This window comes from Pseudonaja textilis, chromosome Z (genome assembly GCF_049901715.1).
Source record: "Pseudonaja textilis isolate UNSWEBS1 chromosome Z, rPseTex1.2, whole genome shotgun sequence".
NCBI classification, from domain to species: domain Eukaryota; kingdom Metazoa; phylum Chordata; class Lepidosauria; order Squamata; family Elapidae; genus Pseudonaja; species Pseudonaja textilis.
This window is the reverse complement of record NC_142008.1, coordinates 10,353,793-10,366,270: the sequence shown is the minus strand read 5'-3', so window position 1 is coordinate 10,366,270 and position 12,478 is coordinate 10,353,793. Positions and strand designations below refer to the sequence as shown.

Here is a 12,478-nt window from a genome sequence, read left to right as displayed (position 1 = left end):
TAAAAGGGTTGGAAACCTCAGTGATTTCTATGTGAAAATCTTTTAAGGTAAGTTATGTGATTCCTATATCTCATATACTTCGTGACCCCGAATGTGGATGGAAAGAAAATAAGCGTAATAGAATTTTTGTTTTCTACATTTTCAGACAGGGAAGAAAATGAACAGTAATCCAAACCCCCTTGTCTTAATGACAGTTGGACACAACGCACAAGAAAGCAAGGCAAGTCTTAACCACTTTTGTCCTTTTTTGTAAAACAATACAGTTCACACGTGATTTTTCCACGTTTTGTATATACAGGATCACATCAGTCTGAGTAACATTTTCTTTCAAAGCTAATGGAACCCCTCACTCTCCCACTCCCCAAACCAATTTGCAGGCCCTTGGATCTGAGTTAGAACTGGTGTGGAAGGACAGGGTGTCAAAGGGACATACTGCTGTGAGCTTCTTTGGATAAAAAGTGCTGTACTTGAAAACTGGTTTAAGAAGACAATATCCTTCACATTACTCTCTCTATCCCCAGCTCATATTTCTGATCTGGTTTAGGAATGCAAGTGAAATAAAAGATTAAAGCAACTCTGTTTGCCATTCCAGAAATCTGGAAAAAAAAATTTCATTGAGGGACAAAGCACATTGTAGAATGTGAGGTATAAACTTCCAATGCAAACCACTTTGATGTTTCTATGTATTTATATGCATGTGTATGTTGAATATCCAGCTTTGTGATTTCCACTGTTGCCCAGTGCCCTTAGTATATTACCCAAGGACAGGGGTGTCAAACTCAATTTCATTGAAGGCCGTATCAGAGTTGTGTTTGATCTTGGGGGCAGGGGTGGACATGGCTGGGCGTGGCCAGTGTGATATCACTGGTGTTGGGAGGTGCCTGTAGTGGCCCAAGTGCTCTGCCAACGAAAACGGGCTCCCGAGCTCCGTTTTTAGGTGAGACAGCCTCTGCCAGTGAAAACGGAGCTCATGCGCTGCCCTTGCAAGCTCCATTTTTGCAGAGGTACCCTGGGCCAGTCCTTCACTGTTTTCAGGGTGGCCTCATGGGCCAGATCTAGGCATCCTGTGGGCTGGATCCGGCCCCTAGGCCTTGAGTTTGACACCCCTGCCCAAGGACATGCAGTCCTTGGAGCAAAGGGAGAAGAACGTCTGTGTGTCTATATAAGTAGGCTTACTTTTTTTCATATATGTTAATAAAGAATCCTACCTTTGAATAGATCCGCTATAAGACCAATGAACCCGTTTGGGAAGAGCATTTCACCTTTTTTGTTCATAATCCTCGACGACAAGAACTAGAAGTTGAGGTAGGTCATTCTAGTTATTTGCTTGATGTGAGGTATCTATTGAGGGTAGAATGCCAGAATGGCTGCAGCGTTGGGAATATTGCAGTAAAAATGTTGTATTCTCAGTAGTCAAATGTTTTACTGAATAAACAAGGGGTCGTATCTTGGAAATATCTGTGATTCTGCCTATTTGCTTAACAAATTTTAGTAGGTGATTAGAATTTTTTAGAATTCTTTCAGTAATATATATGTAATATAGTGTAAAGCTTACTTTGTACTAAATATAGCATAAATGTCATGTCAAATTTGGCTTTCTTTAGTGCTGGATTTGAGTGTGTAAGGAAAAGTGACAATACATATAAATTCAGATTATAGCAAACAAAGATGTCTTATTTAACTATTGATACTGGTGTTGTTACTGAATTATTTTTAAATACTGTATTCGCTTTTTCTTTGTTAGAAAAAGCCAACGTGCCTAACACCTTTTTTGCATGGGTTCATTCTAAGCTGATTAAGTTTATTAATGGGTCAAGAATCAGGTTAATTGAATAAAATTAAGGACTCAATAATTTGTTAAGTTTTTCTTAATACAGGTTTTCATTTAAATGTAACAATTCTTTTTCCTTTTTCTATAGGTCAAAGATGAACAACACCAGTGCTCCTTGGGAAATTTTAAGCTTCCTCTTAACCAACTCCTTGCAAGTGAAGATCTAACTATGCATCAGAGATTTCATCTTAACAATTCTGGTCCAAACAGCACTATATCCATGAAGATTGCACTCAGGGTATATTATAACAGTTTGCTAAAATGTATTTAAAAATTAAGCACATAATAATTGTGGCAATGGTAGTGTTATGCAAATTATATTTGAAGAAAGAAAGGAAAATATTTTAAAAGGTCTGCAGCTTTGCTTGGGAATGAGATGTTATAAACTTAGTTACTTGATTGACACATTGGAAGTTCTTGAGAACAAAGCTGCACACTGTGGTGAAAGTGTCAATATATGCCATAGAGTGAGTCTGTATTTCAGTGATGGAACAAAATGCTTTGCATCGAAGATTTCAGTCACTACCTTGCTTCCCTTTTGCTGCCCCAAAGCAAAAGTGATTAAAACTTCTGCCTAAAGTCGTGATGGCGAACCTATGGCACATGTGCCACAGGTGTCATGCAGAGCCATTTGTGCCGGCATGTAAGCTGCAGGCAAACTTACCTCACTGGGCATGCGCTGAAAATCAGCTGTGAGGCGCACACATGCCCAGTGAACACAGCTGATTTTCGGCCGGTTTGAGGCCCTTTTCAGCCTCCCAAAGGCTTGAGGAAGGCCTTTGCAGACTTTGCAAGCTGAAAACTAGCTTCATTTCATCACTTCCTGTTTTTCTGAAAATACCGGAAGTGATGAAACGGGGCTAGTTTTTGGCCTGCAGAAGCCTTCCTCAAGCCTCTGGGAGGCCGAAAAAGGCTTCAAGCCAGCCAAAAATCAGCTGTGAGGTGCAGTTTAGGTAAGAGGACAGTAGGGGTGGGTGGGGATTACGCGCGTATGAATAGGGGGCGTGGGGGTGCGCACATTGCCTTCTGAGTGCTGGCACGCGAGTGCAAGCGTGCAAGCACGCACACAATTTTTGGCACAGGAGCCCAAAAAGGTTAGCCACCACTGGCCTAAAGCTTGGAAGAGTTTTCTCCCATCAAGTTAAGAAGAAATGCCCCAGAGATCTAATTTTAATGTGAAACCATTCCTCTTCTTATATCTGCTTAATCTATAGGAAGGTCTGCATTTGGAATGAGTAAAAGCAACTATAATGCTTCTTATATCAAGATATAGATTCTTTTAAATGGTGGGATTAAGAGTTTAAAATGACACACATTGCATCATAATTGGCATATCTTTACAACAGACAATAAATAAGGTTATTTTTAATGAGTTGGAATCAATAGCAACAGCACAGCAATAGCATTTAAGCTTATATTCTGCCACATAGCGCTTTACAAACCATTCTTTGGATGATGTACAATGTAAGAATTATTTATATATTGCCCCTTCATCATTTTACTGATCTCAGAAGGATGGAAGGCTGAGTCAAGCTTGAGTCCATTAGGATTTTGTGCATCTCTTTCTCTCTCATTTGCTCCTTTTGTTTATCTTACCGTCAGTGTGACAATTAAGCTTAATTCAGGTGGACTTCGGTTTTCCAGGCATGTTTTTACAGAGCAGGGTGTCAAACTCATGTCATGGCAGCATCACATGACATATCAGGACTTTCCCCCCTTTCCTAAACCCGGTGTGGGCACAGCAGCATATGATGTATCTGGCCCATGGACCGGGAGTTTGGCAGCCCTACTGTAGAGCAATTGGAGGGAGTGGAAAAATAGCCTCAAAGACAACTCTTCCAGGTCTGCTTTGGTTCTCTTGTAATCCGTTCGTGTACCTCAGCTTTCTCCCCAATGTCGGAAGCTACATTCAATGGTATAGGCCAGGGGCCAGGGGCCTCCAACCATGGCTGGCTGGGGAATTCTGGGAGTTGAGTTGAGGTCTATAAGTCTTAAAGTGGTCAAGGTTGGGGGTCCCTAGTGTAGGCAACTTTCTTCTTCTTCTCTGAACTGTAAGAAAGAATAAAAGTGGTCTTCTTGTTTGTTTTGTGACTGTTAGATCCTTTCTCTTGAAAGCCAAGAGAGATCTCCAGATTACCAATATACGGCCAAAGTGAAGAGGCCTTCTGTTTCCAAAGATGGGAGGAAGGGTACTTTCAAGCCTCAGGTCCCCCCCTCTCCGGCAGCTGATGTGAGCAAAGCCCCAAGTTCTACAGTTGCAGATGCCAATAAGAGGACTGACGGGACGGAAACAGGCCTTCCCTCCAATCCTAACCCTCCGTGGCCAACAGATCTCAGCAGAAGTTCCTCCGGTCTTCTGACCACCAACCTGAGCGGTTCTCCCAGCCACCTTTCGGTCAAAGAGCCTACTCCAAGTATAGCTTCAGACATCTCTCTCCCCATCGCCACGCAGGAATTAAGACAACGTCTGAGGCAACTTGAAAAGTACAGTCCCAAATTCTTTTTTTATATTGCATCTATTCTTACATTGGCATTTTTGTTAGAGTTTGCAGCAGAAATTCAAATCCAGAAAACACACAGACAACTGATTCAGCAGGATCATTAACTTCTTTATAAACATAATAATATAAGTAAAGTTTACAATACCATTTGTAGATTCTTTCAATGTAACATAAACAAAAAACACAAGCAGCAGCAACTCAACGCAGATATCAGTTTCAGCAAGCAAGCAAGTTAGTTTCAGTTTCAATTCTCAGCAAAGCACACAGAGCCAAACTACATCCAGGCTGTCAGCTCCCATTGGCTGCTCCTGTTAACCATGTCTCTGCCAGTTAATGAATATACTCTGACAATATTTACTTTTAAGTTCTCTTTCTAATGATTCTAAGCATAAATATTTGCATTTTGTTTACAGCATCTGCGCACTGAGTTGACATTTTCATGAGGTTTCCACCTAGACTCAGATATTTATTTGCAAGTTTAAAAGGCACCAATTCCGGCACCCCTCAATATATATATTGCCAGTATTCAGCAACTCTTATTTTATATTGTTGCTTCTCAAAACCAAAACATGTCTTCACAAATCAACAATTAATATTTAGTAATGTTGTATTTTAATTGTGTCTGGAAAATTGGAATGAATTGTAAATTGTACATACAGAACCTCATTTAGGATTTTCTTATGTATGCATGTAGAACACTATTTTAGGGTTTTTACTGAACTATTTGCTTCATAATATACCCACAAAATCACAAAAGGAAGAATTATTTTGTTACTGTGGAAACTCAACATTGACAGTTTGTATTATCCTGATTTTTCTAGTGGAACAACGCTGGGACAGTCTCCATTGGGCCAGATTCAGTTAACAATTCGTCACAGTTCACAGAGAAACAAACTTATGGTGGTTGTGCATTCATGCAGGTGATCGTATTATATATTTCTTGCATTTATCAATTTATCTGCAAGGCACGATTGCAATGTAGGAGAACTGGGAAGGCTTTGCTTTTTTCACTCCCATCTTGTCAAAAATGCTGAGCTTTATTCCTCCAGTTAAATCTCCCTGTTTAGCTGACTTTGACCAGCCAGGATTCTCTTGGGAATTCAGGCTGAGGGCTTGTATCCAGGCAGATGGGAAAAAGAGATTGGTGTATCCTGGAGAAAGGATGTGCTGTTTTATTAACTATTTCTGATCTGGATATTTTGTATTCTTTCATTGTAGAAATCTAATCGCCTTTTCAGAAGACGGTTCTGACCCTTACGTTCGAATGTATTTATTGCCTGACAAGAGGAGATCAGGAAGAAGAAAAACGAGTGTTTCAAAGAAGAATTTAAATCCAGTGTTTGACCAGGCGTATGTTGCAATCTGGTTTCTGATTTTACCACATAAAGTTGGAAAATTATTAAATTTTCTTTCTTTGTTCTGAAATGTGACTTCTACTCAAAGTACAATGCAGGAGGATAAAAATAAATGCAGATGTAGCCAATTAGCATCCTCTGGTTTATTTTGTTACAATCTCTATAAATAAGATTATAAAAAATGAGTCTTTTATCAGTATACCCACATTATGTTTTTGTAGAGGATAAGTTGTCAAAAAAGCCCAATCAATTGGGCATTAATTGATATAAATATTATAATTTAAAAAGTAGAATTTGGAGCTGTGCCTTGGGAGTAATATAGATTATTAAAATGAGCATTAAAAACAGTGGAAGGCAAAAAATTTTGCTGAGGGTAATGTCCCTTATGTAATAGGTATGAGTTGAGCAGTTGCAACTTCAAAAATCTTGCTGATTTTCAGGCCCTTTAGGCAAATATTCTAAAGCCACAGATCTCCTGACTTCAAAGTATTTTGATTATATTCTGTCTGAAACATTTTTCCCTTCTCAGTTTTGATTTCAGCGTCCCTTTGTCTGATCTACAGAGAAGAACTTTAGATGTAGCAGTGAAGAACAGTGGAGGATTCTTATCTAAAGATAAAGGTCTGCTTGGTAAGGTGAGTATCACAGAGGTAAAACAAAGTATTGGTCGGACAATGGCAAATAAATATGAATTGAAGTATTGTAGAATACCAGCTAGTTCCTCTCTTTTGGCAACGTTTATTTATTTAATTTATATGCCACGCATCTCATAATCCAGGTGACTCTGGGGAGCTAGCAAGAAAATAAAAGGAAGAGCGTACAAACATTAAAAATATTAAAATTAACAGGAATTGGATAAAACTGGGAACCAAGTACATGAGCAGCATGGAAGCAGATTTTACTTTGTAGTCTACCAATATTAGCCCCTTTCTAGCACAGAAGAACCATGTTTTGAGGCCTTTCAAGAAAACCAAGAGGGTGGGGATGGATTACAGGCATAATCCCATAAATTTTATGTAGATCTGATTCTGAAACAGAATTACTTTTTTTTTAAAACTTTCATGCATTTTCTAGCAGGATCCCATTGAGCTGATGTGTAAAGATTTGAATTGGGGGAAAAAATCAGACATTACCTTTACCTTGTTCGATGTATTTTCTCTAAGGATTTAAGAGCCATGCATATGGAGGGGATGCTGTGAAAAAATGTTCATAAAATAGAACCAGTTGTGTTGAAGAGGTTAACTTTGTACTGGAATCACAATTCAGATTTCATGTTTGTGAGCCATGACACTGCATACAGGAGGTTAAGAGTCAAAGGCGGAATCTAGGATGGCTTTCCATAGAACCAAGGCATACAGAATCTCATGTCATAATTTATTTGTTTCTTCTTGCAGGTATTGATACCTCTATCAGAAGAACTTTCCAAAAATTGTACTCAGTGGTAAGTGCAGCCATAGGATCCCTTTTCAATTTTACCCCATTGAGAATTTGGATAAGAGTTCATTGTTTCTTTTTCTTCTTTTATTTGTTTCATAGGTATGACTTGACAGAAGATGGGACGAGACCTAATATTGCACCTTAGACAGCTTTGGATTCCAAAAGCTCCTGTTAGCATATCTTTGCCAATCTTTATGTATTTTATCAGCATTGTACCGATATTACTTTTTATAACTTTTAGTTACTTGGCCCATCACCCCAACCATTTTATAATAACTTGAGATTTTGCCGTAGGCTTAAGCCAGCTTACTTATAAACGATTTTTTCCATTTGTTAACAGCAATTTTAATGTGCAATAGGGTTTGTAGAATAAACATTTGTTTTAGTAGGTCCTGTTATGGCATTTCTGTCCTTAAGAAAAGTGGGCTATCTTTCATTTCTTTTACCTTATTTGTCTCTTATCAAGATATCTGCCATGTAAATAGATACTATTTTTTAAAATGCATTTTCCTCAGAGGTGTGAATGCTGAAAAAGATGTCAAAGAAAACTATTTTCTTTGGAAAAAGTATGATATAAAAATCTTAAAACAAATTTGAGAATAGCATAGCTAGCAAAATGGACTTACTCTTACTAATATTATGGATTTAAGAGTTTCTTATTTTTAAAAAATGAAAACTATTGATGTAATGATGTATGATTAAATATTTGCAAAAAAGGGAAATACAAAATATTAACCTTTAATATTTATATTGAAAAATGTATTCTTTGAGTTTCATTCAGATAATGCATATAATTCACAAATGCAGATATTATATATTTACCCAGGATGTGAAAATGAAGATTTATGTAGTACAGTACCGTGTTTTTTCCATTCACCGCTTCTTATTAAAGGTTTATTTGCCCTATCCAAAATGCAGGGAAATACCAATGCAACAGTATCATCAAGATATATAACGAATTAGGATTTGGCAGCCACCTTGATAGAACATTGTGATGTCATATTGATTGCTACCGATAGGAAACAGTTTATAATTGAGTTTTAAAGCATGTTTACAATTGTATGTGGAATACCAGCAAATAATGAGCTCAAGCTGTATAGACTTCTGAATTTCTGGTTGATTCTTTCACAGTTGTTTCAGGACTATCAGTATTGATTCCTGGAGCAGGGTTGTTTTTTTTTTTAATCAATGCATGTAGTAGCCACGTAGCATTCATAGCACTGCATTCTTTTGAAAGTACCAGTTCCAAAGTTGATTCATTCACACATTACTAATAAGGAATATGACAGTGCAGAATGGGAGGACATAGTGTGCAAAAACAGCATTGAAGCTGATCCACAGTGCTTCTGTATAACAATAATGCAGGAAAAAAGACTTCCAGTGAGTCATTTAAAATCAAATATATCTTCTAATCGGTATAGCTTTTTTTCCCCCATTTGATTTTCGCAGGCCCAGGAAATGCAAGAACAGTTTGCTAAAATGGGCTTGGTTATTTGAGTGTGAACATTTTATTCATTGTTGCTTTCAGAATAGAATCAAGGGGGAAATTAATTATATTTATTCAAATATTTTTGAAAGCTTTCTCAGATGGTTTTAACAAAAATGATGCAGTTTTGTATTTTAACCCAAGAAATGGCATAGTTCCATGGAAGTTAGCTACACACCATTTTGAATATATATGCAATGCCTTTCTAAGAATAATACAATACTGTAAAATAATAACATTTTATCGGAATTTTGAGAGTCTTAGAAAGTCCTCTTGGCCAAATGATTTCTATGGTGAATTAAACTTTAGGGATATTAGCTTTATAATTGAACTTACAAAAATCTTAACTCTGGCTTAGACAATTTTGAAGAAGTTCTCCAAGAGAAGCAGTCTTCACTGAAGCTTGTAGAGAACTTCCCATTGTGCCCTATAAATAACTAGACTACTAAGGATACCAAAGTGCCTGTAATATATGTAGCAAATTGTCTGTATCATGTTTTGAGAATCAGTTGTCTATATTTCAGTGTGATGTACCTGCACATGGGCATGTTGGCTTCATTCAGAATAGCATAAGTAACTCTTAACACAACATAGCTTAGGTTAGCGGTCCTCACTTCCTTTTAAATGATAGAAGTGCATTTACTGCATGACAACTTTCAGGGAAATCTTTAAAAAAAAAAGAATATGCAGGTGGGTGATTCAGCCATTAAATATACTTATGAGGAAAAAAAGATATAAATAAATAATTCCATAATTTGAAATTTTACTGGAAAAAAAACAAGAGATCTTCTAACCTTTGCATTCCGTTGTGGCTTACTGTGACATCAGTAAGTAAGAGTACCATATAGTGGCATTGCTTAAGTCAGGGGTCTCCCAACTTGGCAACTTTAAGACTTGTGGACTTCAACTTGTGTGTTTCAAGAGTTGCAGTCCACAAGTCTTAAAGTTGCCAAGTTTGGAAACCTCTGGTTTAAGTGGTAATTTCTAAAGTTATATTTGAATTCTACTAATAAAGACAGTGTGGTGAGAAGAGGAGGCTCATAATATCAACAAGTTCATGCAGAACGATTTAGCTCCTTGGGCTTCTTTTTTGCAATCAAAAACTAAAATTAGGAAAAGGAATTTTAAAAAATGAGAAAAAGCCCCCTGGTAAGTTGAAATAAGACTTTAGTTTGAGGTTAAGGTACACAAAGTAATGTTATATTCCCTATCATCTCTGTTCTTTCTAATAAGGCCATATCTCTTGCATTTTGCATGAATGCAAAATAATAATAATAATTGAATTGATGCAATGTGAAATATATTGAAAATAGCTCTGCAGTAAGAGATGGAGAAAATTTGGACCAAAATCTGAATGATTACTAAAACAATTTTCTGCCTTTGGGACATAGAAACCGAGTGCATGAATATCCTGTTCACAATTTAATGGTTCACTGAAGAATGATGAGGATTGATGAGATTCCAATTAGCAATTCTATGACTGAATACCATCAGATTAGATTTCTCTGTTTTCTATTCTGTGCCTTAAAAAAGCTTAAATATTTCATGTAATGAAAGCCAAGCTTTGTTCTCTGTATTTACCCATCTTTATGTGCTGTTGAAACTGGTGCAGTTTTTGCTGCATTTTGTATTTAGAGCTGTTGTAATCTAACCACCAATGAAGCTGTTATTTGACTTAAGGATTTAACATTCTTTCCTGTTTCAAATTCTATCATGATGCAGCAACTGGGGAAAAGAAAAGAGTAGTTGTTTGACTACAGATTGCATTGTTTTTTGCTGATCTAATTTTGCTATTGCATGTATTTATTCAGTAAATGGTCCATATGGAACTCACTGTCTCTTTTCCTTCATTCAAAGACTATCTGCTGGGTTTACTTGACATAATTAGCAGCTTTTAGTGCCCTCAGTTTACTTCCCAAAGCATTGTATTACATACAGCTACACTGAAAAAATAGGGAAGAACAGATACAAAATGGTGGCATTTTCTTAAGATTCACAGCTTTTTAGTTGCAATTTGCAATCCATCCTGTGGAATGATGGAAAGCACCCGACATTTGAGTGGGTTCTTAAGGCTTTGATGAAAGTGTTAAAAAGAAAAGAAAAATTATTTGACAAGTGTTGCTATGCATATGAATTAAAGCTTGCTTCTTGTTCTCGGTAGTTGATGCTACCTTTCCTTTTTTCCAACATTAGTTTTAGAATGGGTGGCCAATTTTAAAAATGTTAGCTACATTATATATCCTTAATACGTGTAGATTTCTACTTGAAAAAACTCTGTCCATGACATTTGACTGAATATGAATGTTGTTTGCTTATAGCCAATGAGAATCTCAGCATCTCAATAATTCTTTCGTCACCTGGATAATTAGTAATATAGATGACACTTCTGAAAACATAAGGGGACAAGAGGGATATATAAATAAACAAATGTACTGCTTTATAAATCCTTAGTAAATCCAGACCTGGAAGACCACATCCAGTTTTGGTTACCACATTACAAAAAAGATTATGAGACTTTGAAAAAAGTGCAGAGATGAGCAACTAAGACAATTAAAGGCTGGTGATTAAAATATATGAAGAATGGTTGCAGGAATTGGGCTCGGTTAGTCTAGAGCTGTGATGGCGAATCCCCAGGTGGCACACAGCCATTTGTGCGGGCACGTGAGCCCTAGGCAAACTTACCTTACTGTGCTTGCATGCGCCTCCCAGCTGATTTTTGGGCCTTTTTCGGCCTGCTAGAATCTTGAGGGAAGCTTTTGCAGGCCGAAAAATAGGCCTGTTTCGTCACTTCCTGCATTTCCGGAAATACCGGAAGTGATGTAACGGGCCCATTTTTCAGCCTGCGGAAGCTTCCCTCAAGCCTCTGGCAGGCCAAAAAAGGCTTCAAACGGGCTGAAAATCAGTTGGGAGGTGCAGTGTAGGTAAGGGGGCGGTGGCAGGAGGAATTGCACATGCATGCACAGGGGGCATGGGGAGGGTGCCACGCACATTGTGTTCTGGGTGCTGGCACATGAGCGTGCAAGCACACACACAATTTTTGGCACAGGAGCCCAAAAAGTTAGTCACCACTGGTCTAAAGAAAAGAAGGACATGTTAGCAGTATTTCAATTTTTGAGGGGTTGCCTGAAAGAAGAGGGGTCAACTTATTTTCCAAAGCACCAGACGGCAAGACAAGAAACGATAGATGAAAACTAATCAAGGACAGGAGCAACCTGTAATTAAGGAGAAACTTCTTAATAACAATGAATTAGTTTGCCTCCAGAAGTTGTGGGTGCTTTCTCACTGGAGGTTTAAAAAAAAGAAAAAAAAGACAGCCACTTGTTTCAAATGTCCCCTGTTAAGGTCCTTCCAGCTCTATTCTGATTAATTTAAATTTCAATGATATAATTCTGTGCAAACATACAAAGGATCACACTTTTAATTAAAAACTATTCAATATAGCATGAAATACTTAAGAGGATTCATTGTTGCTTACAATCTGGATCATTTCAGTCTTTACAATAAATGGAATCTCGGAAAATTTTGTGCAGAATGGGGCTGCAGCTGGACATTGCAATGAAAAATCAAAAGTTAAAAGATGCAGAAACTATTTGAACTCTGAAATCATTTTTTTTTGAAATGCTGTTTTTCAGAATAATGTGCTGAAAAGTAACAACTGCTAGAAAGTTTAAAATATAGATGATTCATCGGTTGCAGCAGAGGGAGCTGAATATTGAGCCACCACAATCCGTATACAGAACCAACATCAGTAATTTAAAACATAAAGCAACTAGGAAAGTAATTTAACTTACTGTAGCATTTGGATCACAGCAGAGGTATCAAACTATTTCAGTGAGGTATCAAACTATTTCAACTATTTCATCAGGAC

At 37.4% G+C, this 12,478-nt stretch overlaps 1 protein-coding gene across 4 annotated transcripts in view; it reads left to right on the top strand.

The window, feature by feature from the left end:
- Positions 1 to 10,439, top strand: part of ESYT2 (extended synaptotagmin 2) — a 59,752-nt gene extending 49,313 nt beyond the window's left edge. For all 4 annotated transcript variants that reach the window (XM_026718308.2, XM_087916784.1, XM_087916783.1 and 1 more), the window contains 9 exons: positions 146 to 220; positions 1,219 to 1,305; positions 1,920 to 2,069; positions 3,930 to 4,315; positions 5,154 to 5,252; positions 5,551 to 5,682; positions 6,217 to 6,322; positions 7,082 to 7,128; positions 7,224 to 10,439. In XM_026718308.2, coding sequence (XP_026574093.1) covers positions 146 to 220; positions 1,219 to 1,305; positions 1,920 to 2,069; positions 3,930 to 4,315; positions 5,154 to 5,252; positions 5,551 to 5,682; positions 6,217 to 6,322; positions 7,082 to 7,128; positions 7,224 to 7,269 — 1,128 coding nt within the window. In that variant the 3' untranslated portion in view covers positions 7,270 to 10,439. The remainder of the gene's footprint in view (positions 1 to 145; positions 221 to 1,218; positions 1,306 to 1,919; positions 2,070 to 3,929; positions 4,316 to 5,153; positions 5,253 to 5,550; positions 5,683 to 6,216; positions 6,323 to 7,081; positions 7,129 to 7,223) is intronic.
- Positions 10,440 to 12,478: the final 2,039 nt, after the last annotated feature.